Source organism: Heliconius melpomene, chromosome 1 (genome assembly GCF_056956725.1).
Source record: "Heliconius melpomene rosina isolate 202511_hmr_F chromosome 1, ASM5695672v1, whole genome shotgun sequence".
NCBI lineage: Eukaryota > Metazoa > Arthropoda > Insecta > Lepidoptera > Nymphalidae > Heliconius > Heliconius melpomene.
The window spans coordinates 7,733,489-7,752,938 of record NC_140389.1 but is presented as its reverse complement, the minus strand read 5'-3'; the positions used below and the strand labels follow the sequence as shown (position 1 = coordinate 7,752,938).

The 19,450-nt window shown below is 33.9% G+C and overlaps 1 protein-coding gene across 5 annotated transcripts in view; it reads right to left on the bottom strand.

Moving 5' to 3' along the window:
• The window catches only part of spir (spire type actin nucleation factor), a 137,504-nt gene extending 120,099 nt beyond the window's left edge, over positions 1 to 17,405 (bottom strand). For all 5 annotated transcript variants that reach the window (XM_085186906.1, XM_085186987.1, XM_085187097.1 and 2 more), the window contains exon 1: positions 16,837 to 17,405. In XM_085186906.1, the coding sequence (XP_085043032.1) occupies positions 16,837 to 17,101 (265 nt within the window). In that variant the 5' untranslated portion in view covers positions 17,102 to 17,405. The remainder of the gene's footprint in view (positions 1 to 16,836) is intronic.
• Between the last annotated feature and the right edge of the window lie 2,045 nt (positions 17,406 to 19,450).

Below are 19,450 nucleotides of genomic sequence, written 5' to 3'. Positions count from 1 at the left end.
AAGCCTTAACGTCAAATGGGAGTCATAAAAATTGTCAAGTACGTGTCCGTTTTATTCTTTATAGTTCTCCTTTAAAGGAAGTATCTATATATATTTTAAAACATTTATTATATTTGTAATGCAGACAAGCTGCTTCAAAGCCATTGTATGCTACTTAGCGTAACTCAACGCTGTATTCTGTTTCACGAAATATTATTTGATAACATTAGCTCTTGATATAGACAAAAGAATCTATACATAGAGAATAACGAAAAATCCATCCTATAGAATGAAATATTTACTAACTCTACGATACAATCTATTAAATTACTTGCATCACAATATCTCGAATGCGTTAGCTATATCAACAGTATCACGTTTCGTATCTAGTAAACGTGTCGAAGAAATAGTTACAGTATACGTTTTTAAAACGACTCAGGTTCAATGTGTGGACAACATGTCATACTAATCTATGGGCAATTCCTGTGTCCACTTAGATGCGGAGTATCTAAAAAAAACCTCTTTCTTGCATTAATAACCAATTAATTTTTATGAATTTTGTATTTATTTATTTATATTTCCTTGAGAAATAAGCATAACGAAGTTTGCATTAAGAAATAAAGGTTATGTGCCTAAAATATACTTTAACTTATAATATGTAAAAACTTATTCACTAACTCGACTGACTTCAGTTATCTATTGGTCGTATTTTAGTGTCAATTATGAAGAATACAATACCTACAGCATTTCTTCGCACCCGAGACCACGTTTTTGCGGTCGCGGCTGGTTAACGCTTCGTGCTGCGACGTCTACGAGCGCCTCGTGACGTGCAAACCGCAGCCTGTTCAGATCTATTTAAGATATTACACTTTATATTGATTGCTATTGCTTGTTTAGATTCACACATGACTTCTTCAGCTAGATAAGCGGAGAGGACGTAGAGTCGTAGACGTAGACTCTCTTTCCTCTCATCTACTACTATGAACCGCTTCAGGAACTTATGTCGAGAGTTTCTCTTGTTTTAACGTGATTTTTCCCACCATCTCTACTGTGTTGTAATTATCAGACTAGACTTTTTCATATTTAACAACTTACAATTACATACTATTTGGCAATATTTTGCAATAGTTTAAGGTGATACGACCTTAACTAAACCAACAATAACATTAACAATTTCAACTTATATATTTCTTAATAAAAACAAAACCTTTTCAACGTGTAAGTATCATGCATGAACAAACATAGACGCTTGCACATATCACATATCAAAGTGTCCGCCTACCTCGCAGCCCTGCAAGGCCGCGGGCCTACGCCCCGGTTAGAAAGGAAGCTATTGTAATGCTCTGAATCACGAGCAACGGCGTCAGTGGGACTGCGCGGGAGCGAGTAATGTCAAGACAACTTGGTCTCCGATGTCAGTCGAAATCCATTTATTAAAGAAGTGCTTCGATATATTTTTTCATTTTCTCATCTAATACTATTGTTAATAATATTGATATTTAATGGCTACGAAAGACGATGTTAGGCCATACGCATGTACCATTGCGGGCGTTATGAGTCAAATAATAATAATAATCGTAAAAATATTTATGTTTCATTGTAACATCCATTAGGTCAACAGTCAACGAAAATGCAAATGTTATTTGAGTGGAAAGAAAAAGCAAGATATTTTTTTTCAATAGCACCTTAAAGAAATGCGTAGATTTTTTTTACTCTATACGTATTTCTTGAAGGTGTTATCCAGCAACAGTCTACCACAAGGCGCTCCTTATTCTGGATGGTACACAATGTTAAAGACGACTAAACAAGTACCTATAATATATCACCATTGCCATACGACATATCGTTATCAATAATTCTTTACAATATAATATTACAAATTATTCATTCACATATGTTTTCATGTATGTATCAAATAAAAACAGACGAGCGCTGTAATATCCAATGATAGGCGTAAAGTCTGTTATTACCTACCATATCATATTTATAACTTAAACTAGTGGACCCGAACGCGGCTACGCCCGCTTGAACTAAAAGAATATTTATTAAATAAATTTATGAAATTATTTTCAGTTCTCAATAGAGAGATGCGTTAAGCAAGCTCATTTTGGGTGACGTTTTCTAACAACAAACTTTGCAAGCCGTTGGTTAGCAACGGTCGCTTAGCGACGGTTGTTATTAACATGGTGGAATAAATTGCATGTCAAATTAATAAGTATTTTAATATATTGGTATATATCGAAAATATTACAAATATGAGAAAAAAAGTATCCTATGTTCATCCCGAGACCCTGAAGTATCTCTATATGAGTATTTAATCACAATTAAATTAGCGGTTTGGCCCTGATTGCGTAAAAGACAGACAGACAGAGTTACTTTCGAATTTATAATATAGGTATGGATATAGGTATGGATACACATCCAGAAACTTCGTATTAATTTCATACTAAAAGCCAAGTAGAGCTGGTGAAAACTGAATTAATTATGTTTAATTATACCGTTCTATTAAAAAAACACTTAAAATAAAGTTAAGCTTATTTATATGCCAGTATATACATACTGGCATTTAAATAAGAAAAATGGTCTATATTTTAGATTTTAGACTACTAGAACAAGGTCTGCCTAGTTCGCCAAATGACCACGTGGGTGTTATCCAAAGTAAGCATTATATGAAGTCTGTTTTTAAATTTAAGTTATACTTAGTAATAAATAATTATTAAAAATTGTTATTTAATATATATGAAAAGCCAAAGCCGAAATACTGATGCAGGATTTTTATGTAAATATAATTTAATAATAATAGCATATTGCACAATAATTGCAAAATACCTACGAGTATATCTGCAATATATTAAATGACGTGATGTCGGCGAACTTTGTCCTTGCATTTTATTATCTACACGATTCACGTGTCACGCTGTTAATCAAATTTAATATCCTTTTACGCCTAATGTTAATAATGTATCTCCTATCTCCAGTTAACGTCAATCTTGTATTGTTCGACATGTCTATCCAATCACTAACCTGCATGCCGTCCTCCATCTCTGTCTATTTCAATCTATGGTTGCAATTTATGGATTAGGATTGATTATTAACATTGGGCGTTAAAAACTCTTAAATTTTCTAATTTATATGCACTTCTTTATTTTAATCTAAGCCATTATATACAGCCGTATTCCTTTTAAAGAATGTTGCATAACTTACGGGACAATATTTAGAGACTATTTCCTTGGTTTTCAAATAAAGATGCTAGGTTTCTAGCGAACATAAAGTCTAGATAACAGAAATAAAAATAGAAGTAAATAAAAGAATGAATATTTCATCAATCTCGCGTCGATCCGTCAACGCCTGTTAACTGTCAACGCGGTAAAATTAATCTCCATTCGTCGATCTTATAAAAGAAAGTGTGGCGTTGAATTTCGCTACTTAACACACAATATATCAAATTCAGAAAAGAGAAGAGAGGAATGTCTCAACACTAGGTTCTCTCTTCCTACTCTTCCTAGGAGACAAAGTTTAAGCTGAAAATATTTCATATGAGAGGCGCAACCTGAATATCTTCATAACCGGTAGGTTATGAAGATATTCAGGTTCCACCCTACATAAAAATAGTATTTCTTCGATAAAACTCACATGATTCAGAAGCTGCCGTCGTCTTATCTCCAATATCAATGACGTAAGCGATAAGACAAATCAATCCAAATCTCTTCCGAGATAATGGTATAGAAATAAATATGTTAGAAAACTCTAGTGTTTCTAAACGCTCTTCAATTCTTTTAACCTTGCAGATTATCATTTTCAAAATCATAGGTCCGAAAGTTATCCATATATCATGTTAAATTTTATCAATAAAAGAATAATAATTTGATAAACTTGCAAATTTTTAAAAATATGGGAAAGTACATATTTTAAACATCGTTAGAAATTTGTAAAATTTTTCATGCTTAAGTATGAATTAGAGATTAGGTGCTCACAAAAGTTGAGAGGTGTTCCTTATGTAGATTTATTCAGATGATAGTTTTATTTTATAGTATACATTTACATTGTCTACAAAAACACGTTCTAATAGTTTTAAAGTTCAAATTCATATCAATTTGGTTGTGTCTTATTTTACTTAAATCAGCTTTACAACTTTCCCCCATAGCGGAGTTGATAGAGAGATCTCCTTCAAGATGAACCGTTCCCCACTGGCCGCCCGAATCACAGATGCTGGGCTTAGTCTTACCAGACCGGAAAAATAAAAATAATGGGTTTTTAACGGAATTTGTGAACAGGTTCGTGAAGTTTGAACGGGTTCTCATCATAGCCACAGACCACAACCAGTCATTTACAACTAAACACTATCCCAATGTGTCACTATGACTATACTTATCGTTATACTAATAAAGTTAACTGCTTATGACATAATAGTTTTTCCTATACAACAGATCACTATTTAGTTATCAAGCCTTAAATTGATGTTTTACATAACATGACATTACTTTAGCATTCCCACATTTTCAATGAACACGTTCACGTTTAAGAAATACCTATATAAAAAGATAAAGATAAACATAATGTACGTGGCGAGGGAACGCGGCCGTAATCTGTATGCGTTTAGTTACGCAACTAACAATTTCCTCAAATCATCTATTAGAACAGGTTGCCTTTTAACGTTACGAGAACCCGGAGGCAGCACGAGACATCCCCGCTAGTTAAGATAAGTGTACAACATTATTACAAAATGTAATTTTAATAGCGGAGAGCTGATTAATGATTTTATTTCATTTATTGTACTGAGCGCAATAAAATCGATAATTCACAATGAAAATATCATTTGTCGGACCAAATTATAGACTTGGGTCTTAGAGCGATCGAACAAGAAAGGTGACCATTAAAATCTTTTTGGTATTTAGAGTTCCTTCGTTAGCGAATAATAATTTTCTTTTTTTCTTTAGGTTAAAAATATATTTTTTTATTTTATTAAATAATAGATTTAATCACACATGGTTTAGAGCTAGAATTAAACTTGTAGCTTTTTGAACTTCCCTTGTATAGAATCCTGAATTTTTAATATACCATGTTAATCACGTAGCAAAAGTCACTCACATCAACCACTAGCGACACGGAAGTACAAATGTACAAGGTGAGTTTTAAATTCATATTTTGTGGTCATGATCTCATATAAAATTAAAAATTAAAATCAGCTTATTAAAGAATTAATTAATAATTAAAATTCTGACGTCTTCGTTTCGTTGGCACGAGTCAAACTGGAAACACCTAATAACGTACTATAATTTGGTTATATAGAGAAAAAGAGCTCGGAGAGTAGAAGCGAGCGATAATACATATTTTTATGGGGCCCCTTAATCCAGTTGGGTCACTAGTCCCAGGAACTGCTCTGAACTTCTCACTCTGCAACGCGATAATGGGACCAGCAACCGCACGGAATAATAAAAAGGTTATTCTATTCTTTCTTTACTTCTATTTCGTTATGGGAATCAAAACAATAACTTAACGAGTGACTCTCCACTCTCTCTTCTATTATTGTGTAAAGATAAACTCGTGTTATAATTTATCATAAAAATCATTTTGTATTATTGAACTTATTTAATATTTACAATTCTCATCGTTCAGGTCAATCCACTGAACCGGATCCGAGAGTTTTATATAACAACGCGGTACACAATAATGAGATTTTTATATAAATTGATGAACCACGCGCAGCCAAATTATAATGACTTATGATTGGAATGATAACAGTGACATTTTTACGAGTATTGCGCGTCTTTTGGTTATCGTTTAGAAAGCGCCTGCTCTGCGAGTACCTGTACGTTAATGATTTACTTTTACATTATTGCTTAAATTGGACGCTTTGTGCCGGCGGTGGGTATATGTATAGAAAGTATGAAGTAATGAGACATAATTTGAAATCACGAAATCACTTGTCCGTTTCGATAGATCTCACATTCGATTGTATTAAAATCTAATACTCGTGTATAATAAAAATTATCTTAAATACATAATTTTTTTTTTTATGGAAAAGGTCAAGGTATACGAGCGTTCGGGCCACCTGATGGTGATCACCACCGCCCACGACCCCGTGCAACACCAGAGGAGCTACAGGTGCGTTGCCGGCTTATAATGAGTCGTTACTATTTATGTGCTTTTACCTTTTCAAGTAGTAGCATCCGGGAACTTGGGATATTGACAGAGAAAATCAATCAATATATCACCCACACACAAAACCAAATGTGTAATTTACTAAATACAAAAGCAATATAAACATTGTCAGTCGCGCATATTTCCAATCAGTTGCGAAAAGTTTTTTTTATCAATAATGTATAATTAAATTAATTATCTTGAAGGCATTGTACTTCACTTATACATTTGTGATTTCCCGTCGGTGCGGTGGCGAATCTTATTGTAGCAAAGGTCGTTCAATAAGTGATAACACATACAAAACTATTACGTGTACGTCAAAGATAAGAAAAAATATTGACTTCAAAACTACTATATAATATACTTACGGAATGCTTCTAAAATATTCATTTCTAAAGTATTCCATAATAGCCCTGGATACTAGGAACCTGGTAATCTAGTGCCAAGGCACTCCATTCTCATTACGACACTTTCGTACTCCACTATCCGCCGAATTCTGGTGGCATTACGTGTTTAGTGACAGAACTTAGCGCTGCGCTTTTGCCTCGATACCAGAGCGAAGAAATGAAATATTTAATATTTAATTTCCTCTAGTGGGAATCGAACCCACCACACGTTTGTGCCTCTACGCCATGACTGGCCTCAACATAACAAGTATTCACATAAAACACGTATAGATAAATTAATTGGCAAAGGTGTAGTGTCGCGTGCCGCGGCCGGTCTAAGAATGTAGCGTGCACCCGGCGCGCCGCCATGCGGTACAGACGAGCCGATAATGTGCTTACTTATTACACATTATTGTTAAAATAATTGAACACCTTTAGTTAAAAGATTTAGGTTAAATTAATTAATACCATGATAAGCCTCCGGAGGACATATATGAAGAGATGATGATGACAGTGGACGAGGCCAAAAGATATGCAGATACCGCAACGTTTGGCGCTCCGTTCTCTCTGGTTACTCCTCAAGTTAAAAAGGGAGAATCTAAAAAAATATAAAGACTTTCAATGTGCAATGTAGAATTTATATTTTTATAGGTGCTTCCATACATAACTTTAAATAGGTATATTATGAAAAACTAAAATTAGGTTAACAATTAAATAAAACGTTGCAAACAAAAATAATTTCCATGGTAAATAAAGGTGAAATAACTCACCAGATAAGGCGCGGTGATATGTTAGTAAGTTGGCGAGGAAGTGATAATTGGCAAAGATGTCCCGTATACGGGTACACTAACTACTGTAACGGTGGCTCGTAAATTCTATAAATTACACTGTTTCTTTTTAAACCAATACTTTTTAATAAATATCTAGACATAACTATAATAAGACATAGTATACTGAAAGAGGAAAATATACCGGTTAATTAATTAAGGCAGTCCCGCGATGGTTGTGGGTTGGATTCCCACTCGGGGGAATCAATTATTATTTTATTTATTATTAATATTGTCATTTCTTCGCTCTGGTAACAATATAAAATATATCTTGGTATTCAGTTAATGCACTTAAAACGTCTGTCGAAACAGCATGAAGCAAAAAATACACTGGTTTTAATGCCAGTTAAATATTAATATATGTTTATGAGTGTGTCTATTTACGTATTATTATCTTAGCAAATACTTTTACCAGCAGCTAATTATAATTCTAATTTATGTTGATTGACTCTTACTTTGTTTACTTTGTCTCGCGCAGCTCCTTATATGCAAAATAAGTAACATAACAAAAGTAAAAGTAACTATTTCACTTTGTCTAGTAGGTACTATTTTATAGCTATGCTTTAGCTACGAGAAATAAAGTTAAGTTGGAATGGAACTATATCGTCAAGGAAAAAGATTGTTTTTATTAATCGTCGAATTAATATTTTGATGTAGTTTTAACAGATGAAATAATTTTGGTTATTAAAACTAAAGAATGATCTATTTCCAAAAAATCCTAAACATTTTTACTTAAAGTAAGAATTTCACAAAGAAAACATAAACAGTATCCATTATAAAACAATGGACGACAATTTGCGCTAAAACATCATTACATTCTGTACATATTATGTAACAAATAACAAACAAAACGAGCCATTAGAGGAGGAAGTATATCATTTATCTCCCGGAAGTCGTAAAGGCTGCAGCCTACGCGAGGATATCGATCGCGTGGCCTTGAAGCCAGGACCCACCCCACAGCCAGCTCGACGCCATACTAAGTTCATACTTGGTAATGATCGGCACACGTGTTTCAATTTTAACTATTTTGATAAATAAAAATCTTTATTTTCACGGATTTAGGCATAGAATATCTATTGTTAGAACTCTTCATTCATATTTTTTCTTATAATTTAAGAAATTGCGTACCTTTAAAACCAGCTCGATACCACTGAATTTCATTTTCCTTTTTTAAGGGTTAAACAAAAAGAATGCATTGCCATTAATAGCTTCTTCTTCTTCCTCCTGGCATTAATCGCGGCTATTGCCAGGGTCTGCCTTCCTACTCATCCTACTCCAATTTGCACGGTCTTTGGTTAGACCATCTATCTGTGGTTAGACCATTGGCTCTCATGTCCTGCATCACAACATCCAACCAGCGCTTCCTTGGGCGTCCGGGAGGTCTCACTCCAGGAACATTGCCATTAATAGCATACATTTAAAATCATTTAGATTTCATTAACTACAACTTTATTTATTTAAAGAAACATACAAACATAATATGTATGTTAATACTTACATATGTTTGTATATTTCTTATTAAATTATAACATTAATAATATATAATTCTTTTCTTTCAATGCTAAGTGCTAACTAAGCTGATTACGACGACGGAGGTTGCGTGTTCACGATCTGTGTGAAGTAAATTAACAAGCATGTAATATGTATAGGTACGTCTGGTAAAAACATGTGTATGTTATATATTTATTTATAATTTTTTATATTAATGCTAAGATTGGCCAAGATCGAGTAAGTAAACTTTTTTTTTAAGATTAAAAATAAGTAATAAAACATTTTAAAAAGATTCATACATTTTGTAAGTATTAAAAGTATTTAATAACAAAAAACAAATAAAAACATTAGCCTTTTCATTAGTCATCCATATTGTCGTAATAATTCAACGATAAACGTTACAGCTGAGATATAAAATAAATAAAATACGTTAAATAACTACGGAAACGAAAAAACAAATACACGTTAAATAACCGTTTTTTATTTTGAGATTTATGAATAAAATACATACATGCAAATACACTTTGTTTTGTTTGTATCTTGTTACCGTGAAGCTTGTTAGCAGCGAGCGACGATGTTTATTGTAATTAGGTACATAAATTAAAATTAATTTTAAATGTAGGTAAGAAATCAGGTAGACGATAAAGACAGGTAAGTGGAGAACGGAGTGTTTTAACTCTAGGTTTTTTTTGTGTATCTTATGTAAGAGAGAGATATGTAAGGTATTATAAAGACAGGTGCAATAAATTATACACATAAAGACTTTAGCATAGCATATTATGACAGAAAACTATTCTTCACTATTACGATAGCTCAGAGGCGACAGGTTGTGGGTTCGATTCCAAGAAATGAAATATTTAATATTTTCATTATATCTCTCTGATGCCGAGGAAAAAGTGCGAAGTTGAGTTACGCCAATTACCGCAATGCCTCTTAAATTTAGCAGATTTTTTTTAGCGTAAGTAGAAGTTGCCGAAATATAAAAGCAGGATTTTATATGGAATCTTCTTTATTGAGTTGGTCTTGTTTAATTTAAACTTACTATCTATATTTAAGTTTTAGAACGAAATAATGTTATACTCTACATATATCTTGTGGAACTTATTTACTGAAATACAAAATAAAATATCTCCTACATCCAACTAACATGTAATTGTATCGAACAAAGGAAATATAGAACAAAAGCTTGTGTAAACAATAGTGGCCTTTAGGCGGCCATTATATCAGCCGTAATTTAAAGGTTGACTTACGAAAGGAGAAAAATAGATATATTCAGAAGTTAGTAGGTTCAAATTTGTGAAATCTTAACCTAATTACTTTATTACCATACAAAAATTTAAGAAACATGACAGCTTATCGAGTCGACCAAGTATAGACGCGTGACTTAGAAGCTAGGCGGACAATCTACACGAGTCATCTCATTTTGCCTCATCTTCACCATTTAGAGGAAGTTGTGGGCGAAGTTGTCATTTCAAATAATATAAATCACATTTTTTTAGGATTTTCCAATCTAAAAACATTCTAATCGAATAGAATAAGCTTCAAATACTTTTCGTATAAAAATTATAAGTATAAAAAAACATATAAACATTACCGTTGAATGAAGAGTCGAATACTCTTCAAGCGCTACTAGACTACCTGGCTTGGTCTATTCCGAGAAGCACGTACGTTCGACAGGTAGATAATATATGGAAAAGGTATACAAAATCTGTAACTGGTTTAAAACCTATAAATACAGAAAAAAAAGAGAGCGCAACCCATTGTCATCGGTTTTTTTAACGGAAGCCGTTCTTAAAAAGGCAATTTTGTTTATGGACCGCACGTAAAAGATATTTCTTTATGTAAATCAATTTTATTTGCCATCATCAAAGATGCCGAAACTTTTCAAATTCTATTGAATTGGACTTATTATTTATAATGTTTAGATTTTGTTTGTACATTTTTGATAGCGACAAACGACATAAGAATGTATATAAATAAATAAATAACATTCTTTTAATCTATCTAAATGATAATCCAAATTCTCTTGAACATATTCGTTCATATTCATTTAAATATTACCGTTATCTCTAAAATCAAAGCAGATGACAGAATAACGAGACATGCATGAGGTGCATATGCATGCCTACAGCTAGCGCAACACAAGTAGGTACCTGTTACAATGAATAATTACGAAATGCACTTTGCACACGAGCGTACGTAGCGTTCGAACTATTTCCGCGCGTAACGCTCATTCAGAGTTCGTCAACTCGCGATTCAAATTCAAATGTATAGGAAAGTTTATATTACTTAGTTATAAACAGACATCAGTTTTATTACATTTTTTATATATAATCTGTGGTTAAGTATTAAGAAAAAACTAAGCAGCGATCGTGTCTTAACGCGACGTTGTGGGTTCGATTCCCTATCAATCCCCCCCATGGATTATTAATATTTTCATGTTTTCGCTCTAGTACCAAGACAAAAAGCACGGCGTTAAGTTCCGCCACTCAACACACAATACTTCAAAAATTCAACGGGAAGTGTGAAACACTAACACTAAGTTCCCTCTGTCTACTCTGCTAAATGCGGGATACAACGTGAAGATGGAAAAAAATTAAAGAGACTGAGAAATGACTAAATGATGATTCATGTTGTGATCAACATAGTATTTTTGTGTCATAAATTTTATATAGGGACCTATAAGTGATAGATACATTCTCATAAAATAGTTCCTAATAACAATAACCATTTGTTCTGACTAATATTAAACACTAGAAAAAAAGATTATAAAGGGAAAAAAAATATAAAAACAGTATAAAAAATATAATACACTATTATCTTCATATTAAAAGACAGTGTGAACTTGGGTTGAACTACAAATGTCAGCACAGTGTTAAAACAATTGTTTTTTCCACCTTATAATATAATTAAGTAAGTTTCTCGCGAGTAAACAGGTGAATAATGAAAGAAAACAAAGGACTGAAACGCATAATAACTGCGACAGCAACGGAAGTGACATTGAAAAGCAGGTCACTGATAACCTAGCATTTAGCTGTTTTCATTAAAAAAATCTTATAGCAAGCATTAGTGGGCCGACTCGTGTATCCAATGACAAGCTGTTTACTGAACTATTACAATATAGATTATTTTATTTATAGCTGCATGCATATTTTTTGTTCGATTTTATATCCCTTTTATTGTCGTCGTTAATATTTCTATTAAAATATGTATATCTATATATATAAAATCGAAAGGTCACTCACTCATCACGAAATCTCAAAAACTACAAGTGCTAGGAATCTCAAATTTTGCATAGGAGTTACTTATAGGACGTAGGTGCTCGCTAAGACGGGAATTTGCAATATTAGACTTCTAAGGGGTTGTTTTTGGGGGCGAAAGTTTGTATGAAACTTCTTTACTACAAATGCTAGGAGTCTCAAATTTTGCATGGCCGTCACTTATAAGACGTAAGTACACACGGAGACGGGAATTTTCAATATTCCACCCCTAAAGGGTTGTTTTTAGGGTTGGTAGTTTGCATGAAACTTCGTTATTATAAGCGATAGGAGTCTTAAATTTTCTATGGACGTTACTTATAGGACGTAAGTACACACGGAGACGCGAATTTCCAATATTCCACCCCTAAAGGGTTGTTTTTAGGGTTAATAGTTTGTATGAAACGTCGTAACTATAAGTGCTAGGAGTCTCAAATTTTGCATGAGCGTTACTTATAGGAAGTAGTTGTTAACTAAGACGAGATTTTGCTAAATTTGATACCTAAGCATATAGTTTTGGGGTTGATATTGTATATGCAATTTCGTAATTACAAGTGCTGGTCAAAAGTATCAAATTTTACATACGAATTATTTTAGTGTCTACGTCCTACCCTAGATGGGATTTTGACATGGATTTTGAAACAAGTTTTTTTTTTCGAAATTCGACCCCTAAGGGTGTGTTTTTCGGGATATAAGTTAAAACATCTGTTAACTATATAATGCATTTCATATTCTACACATAATTAAAGGATATAAAAGCGAAATCTGCACATGAAAAATATAGGCCTTCGTGGCACAGGGGCACAAGGGTGTGGGTTCGATTTCCACTCGAGGTAATGCATTATTGTATATTAATATTTATATTTTTTCGCTCTAGCAGCAATTCAAAAGCCAGGCGTGAAGTTCGGCCACCCAACAGGGGGAAGGAGTGTCTCAACGCTCGGTTCCCTTCGCCTATACTCTGTGCGGAGTACAGTGCGTGAAGCTGAAAAAAGAAAGATAAAGAGGCCAGTCGTGGTGCAGAAGCACGAAAGTGTTATAGTAAATGCGACTGGTTGTAGGTTTTATGTCTACTCGAGGAAATGAAATATTTATTTAAATTTATATTTTCATTTCTTCGCTCTGGTGTCGAGGCAAAGCGTGACGTTGAGTTCCATCACTTAATACGCAATGCCTCCAGAAATGGGCGGAAAATAGGGAACGGAGTATCTTAGCTCTAGATTCCTTCGGCCCACCCCACTGTGCGCTGGATACAGCGTGAAGTTGATTATAAAGATATAAAAACTTAAGAATTAGGTCCATTAATATATCGATAAGAGAGGCTTAAAACTACTTTTATCTCCGATTGCGAATCATGCAAAAATGACTGGTATGATGGATGCTGGCAAAACCAAAGTGTCAAGCCTTTTACAGAATATTGGATGCTCACCGATTCAAATGGTTCTAAGTTGTCTGCAAACATATAGTTCCAAATGATACTGGGGCGCATGCCTCGAGATGAGAACAGTACTTCATATGAGGCCGATCTTGGGCTCTTTACATTACCCATCGGTGTTTTGTCGTAAAGTAATGTCTCGCTCTGCCGGTGACTCCCAGTGTCTTTGATACCAACTTGCTCTTGGTTTCCGTATGATCGCGATACTGACTGATAGTTACTCGAAACGTTAAAGCCCAACATGTTGATACTGGGAGTATATGAGAATAACATTTTTTTTGTTTAAATTAATAATACTCTATAACAAAAATTTACATAAAAGTGATAAGAGCCCTATCAGGAATAAATCCCTGTCAAGGCCAGTTATTTCGTCTTTAAGTCTGTTTATGCAATTGTAAATTATTTGAATAGTTCAAATTAATACTTATATTTCTTTTTAACATATGGTGAAAGTAAAAAAAAGTAAAAAAAAATAATCATATCTTTGCAATATTAACCATAATAAAAAAATTAACCATATCTTTGCGTATATTTTGCAATATACGCTCTAAAAAAATCGGTAATATATATATTTACAAAAAAATTCTTATAACTGATCTTAAATAGTAGGTAATGTAGGTTGCATTCTTTTAAACCATTCAAAATTCTTATAACAATTACGCTAATACGGTACCAAAGTTATTGAAATGTGCATATTAGAAATCACTAAGTGCGCTGCAAACATGAAATATTAGAACATAAAGTAATTCAGTATATTGAATTAATAATTGTGTAGTTTAAGCGGGTGAAGCCGCTGGCGGTTGCTAGTTCTTTTATATAATTACGCAGGTTTTCGTGTAATTTTATCTTTATAACATATTTTTAATAAAGTATTACCAAAAATAATAAAAATATAAATTAATTGTTAAAAAAATGACACTTTCAACACAACACATTAATAAGACTGAAAGAATGTAATGAGCACAAATTTGATAATTTTAGCAGTAAGCTGCGCAAAGTTCCATCAGTCACCTTCCAATTCCATCATCAGACCATCTCGATGGTACCATAACATTGTACTGTCATTTAATCTACATAATATTGCCAAGGTTCGTGATGATACAACAATACTAGCAGTGCGTGGAATTCAGATTCTTATATCTTATTACATATGTATCTGCATCTCGACCATATAAATATAAAGCGTGTTAATAAATAATACAAATATTTATAAATACTAAAATAAATAAATAAAACCAAATCAGCTTCATGCTGTATCCCGCACACAGCAGGGTAGGCAGAGGGAACCTAGTGTTAAGTTACTCTGTTCCCCACTTTCTGCCGAATTTTGGAGGCATTGCGTGTTGAGTGGCAGAACTCAACGCCGCGCTTTTCCTCGACCGACACCAGGGCGAAGAAATGGAAATATAAACGTAAATAAATATTTCACTTCGAGTGGGGATCGAACTCACAACAGTCGCGTTGCAGTCACACCCTTGTGCCGCTGCGCCACGACGTCCTCAATATATATAAATACTACGGAGTTAATATTACAGAAACCATGCAAAGCCAGGTCAAACTCTAGTCTAGCCGACTCCAAAGAAAACAACAGCGTAAATCACAGCCAGTGTCGTCTGTCGCGTTACATTTCACAAGGCAGCCGACTAATAAATTCATTTAGCGGCAAATAGGTCAGCACACAATAAAATGCATATAAAGCTGTTCGACCGGTCGAATTGCATCCGTAAATAATAACCGATGGCGAGATGGAGACGTCACCAGAGAACGGTGTCACACTCCTAGATACATAGAAATGGTCGACACCAACGTTTATTGGAAATGCGTCCTACTATTTTAGCAAGTGGATTTAATAGTACTTTCATCTCGGCTTTATATTACGTATTATTTGCTAACTTTCTATGTTATAATTGAATTGGCATTGATGGTTTCAATATAAGAAAAAATACAAAGGTTCGACATGAATGTGATTGTAATAAACATTTTGATGTTATGTAATATATTTTTTTTATCAGGAAGTTTAAAATCTGTTCGTTAGTTCGTTCTTCGTTATAGCATATCGAGATGGGTCTGTGCGGAAGTTGCACATTTTTACTTTATTGGTGTGACTAAAGACAGTTTACAGCAGTATTTTTATACTGACTGCATGCACCATACGATTAAATTAGAATAAGGAAGTGTGAAGCGGAACATATTAGTGTGAAATTTTTCACAAAAGGGGTTATTACTTATTTGTACTTAATAATATTTGAGTAGATATTAACAAAATTAAAGTTAGAATAAGTATCGATACACCTTTGAATATTGCTCGCATTTATTCGATAAGCAAAACACAAAACAAATACCTAATTATTATGGACGCCTTATTCTCCAATTCCTACCTATTTTTTTTATAAAGTTTCTCTAATATATTTTTTTCTCCTGAATTACATTCGAACTGCCGACGAGCGCTAAGTGTTTACCTACTAAATAAATAACTAGTAGTAAAAATATCAATACAGCTACTATTTGTTACTGTTTAAAAATTAATTTCGTAATAGCTACCGCCAATCTTCAGTCTGTCAATTTTCATTAGGCGACAAAGGACAATTTTAGTGTTAAAAACTTTAGCTAGCTTATCACAAGGTCGTTAAAAGTCGTCACCAGATAGATATTGCTTATTAAGCGAAACAACGAAATGTAGCAATTCGATATACATATTATGTACCTACGATCACACGCAAAACAATATATGTTAGGCAACAGATTAAAATAAATGTCAATGTTATCAATATTAATAAAGATGTTTCATTATTAGTTGAGTAAAATAAATTACATAACGAAAATTAATATTTCAAAATTTATTTAAAAGTTAAATTAAAAAAATTGTCGCTAAAATCGCATATCATAATTACGTTGTATCATCGTATTAAATATTCGATAAAAATTGACATTACTCGTGTGTCCCTACGTGGCCGATAACGTGAATTTGGTACGCATCTATAAAATTATATGGACGTAAGTATACTAAAAAGGTTATTTTATATAAAAATATTACGATCAGGACAAACATTTCCTGTGCTGCAAAATATTACTACTTGGTGGCTGTTTTAGTCTCAGAATTTTCCAGTGAATCCACTTTTGGACTATGTAATGAATGACTTTATAACATTATTACAAACTGTTTTATAATACGTTAATATACCTACATAATATTTTTATCGTTTCATAATTGCTTACTTTTTACGTTATTCTCTGGGTAATTTACGATATACATCGATAAGCAGGCAATCGTAACATTACTACAATACGTCGGGAGTTTGGACTAAGTAAACGTAACTGACCTCCTGTATGCAGCAGCGTGCTAGAGTGCACAGTGCCGTCCTTGTGGAGCAAGACGTGGCTTAGCTCCGTGGGTAAATAGTAAGCATTCCCCTCGTCCAAACATTTCTGGTAGCAGCGCGAGGCCTGGTAGAAAAGGGCCCACGCGTGCTCCTCGCTAATATTAGAGTTGAAGGCCTGGAGTATCTGCTGCAGCGTGAGGCAGTCGGCGGCGTCCAGCGCGACCTCGGTCCCGCCGGGCGCCCCGCTCGCTTCCTTGCGCATCATCGCGCTACCCCGCCGCCCCCGGGCCCATCATCGAATCACACCACTTACAAATATACAAAATATCACTGCACCGGTGAAAACTGTCAATTTTTTACACTAAAATGTAACGGCGAAACAATTTTTTTGCCCAAAATCATAACAAAAAGCGTGTACTGTCAACTACACCCCGAAACGTCACTGTCAACGTTGACTGAAGTGGGTGGTGTAATATTTCCCCGTGTTTTCGCGAGAGCGCGTGCGCGGGTCCGCGGCGGGCGCCACAGTCACATGTACTCTTATCGGCGGCTCGGGCCAAACTAGCGAGGCGAGAGCGACTTGCGAACGCGAACAGCGACGGCACTTCGCGGTGCCTACTCGCTGGCGATCACCATCTAAAGCTACCGGCAGGAAGACACCCTTCAGTTAAGGCTTTGAAATAAACTGACTGAAAGAAATTCATATCATATTATTTATTGTTAAACGTATCGAGATCCCAAATTCAAAGCAATAAACAACAATCAATTAATGAACGAAGTAAACAACAAAATATTGGTATTTTTTTACGGACTTGTTAATTTTATTTATTGTTTACTAAACAAACATTAAGCTTCCGTAATGAGTTTTCAATGATAAACCAGAAATTATCGATTAGTGATATGTGTTTTAATCCTTTTTAAAAGCCTCATTTATTTTGAATCTTAAAAGTATTAAACAGATTCAATAGGTCATATGTGTTCCAATAACCTCTATGTAACACTTAGAGTTGTACCTACGCTCTGGAACCTGACTTAATAGAAGAAAGCTCTGGACACCTACTTAACAAATAAATAAAGTCTCTGCTTCCATATCAATAATCACAATTATATATACTTATAAAAAAATGTACATTGAAAAATAATAAAATATCTGCATTACACGAAAACATGCCAAGTAGAACAATAGATTCTTTTACTTCAGCCGACGCCACTAAAAAACAAATATATGAAGATAAAAAAAAATATATGTATCACAATAAATAATATAAATATATTATCTGAGGCAGTGGGGGACCGGCACAAACAAGAGTGCGACTGTAAACGCCACGATTATGACTTCGATTCCCACTCGGGAAAATTAAATATTTTCATTTCCCCGTGCAAAGCGCGGCGTCAAATTCTGCTACTCAACAGGCAATGCCTTGACAATTCGGAGGAAAATGGGGAACGAAAGTGTCTTAACGGGAACAGAGTGTCGTGACATTGGTTAAAAGTACTTAACATTCTTGCAATATTATCTTTGATTAAAATGATCCTACTAGGCTTAATCAAGTTCGACTATATGTAGATATAAAAATTCTTTATGTACTTAATCTTATCTTATGTTTATAATAGAAAAACTACTACAGCAGAATCAAAAGATTAGCGTTAATTTTTTTATTAACTTTCCTGCACTATTATCTATCATTTTTAATAAATACACTTACTACTTTAATTATTGACCAAATCTAAACAAACAAATTTAATACATTTATTAAATAATTTTGAACATCATATAAGTAAATAAAAAAAGAGCGAAGTATTATTATTTATTTTAATTTCTATGCTCTGGCAACATGACAAAGAGACACGTTGAGTTCCGCGACTTAATGTCACAAAAATTGGGTGGAAGGTGGGTTGTGGAATGTCTTAACACTAGGTCCCCTCTGCTTACTCTGTTATATGCGGGATACAGCAGGAACCTAAGAAAATCTCGAATGCGAGTAGGATTCATCCAGTAAGGGATTCATCCGTACCAAATTCATAATTGTAACGGGAAGTACGCAGAACCCTGGGCACGGAGTGTCTTAACTGGATGTTTCTTGCTTACCCTGCTATGTAGGAAAAAATATTTTTTTGTTGCTTGATCTTTTAGAAACAGATAGGTATAGGAACATGAAAATAATAATTGTAATCTTCGTCGTAATAAAATAGTTGCATAGGCATTCTAGACATAAATACATAATGCGATATGACCGCAAAAGTGATACCGCGGAAATAATAAACCACGAAAAGGAATAAGACGATCGATGTTGTGTGATACAGTTAAATCTCTCTCCGTCCCAAACCAGTTTTGATCGTTGATAAGCCAACAACATTTAAAACGAAACACTTGCACTGTTTAAAATTTTTTTTTTTTTTAATAAATTACTTGTAAAAGAGGCGGAGAAGCTTTTTCAGTGTTTTAAGGGTATGCATATTATCCTAAATTACTTTACATTTTTATTTTGTAGTCTTTTTTATTTCTGTTATAATCATTTTATCGTTACAAAAAAGCAATCGTAATAACGTAGTCTAGTCTACATTCCACATGTAAAGTATAGATTAAAAGTAGTTAAGTAAATTTTCCTCGACC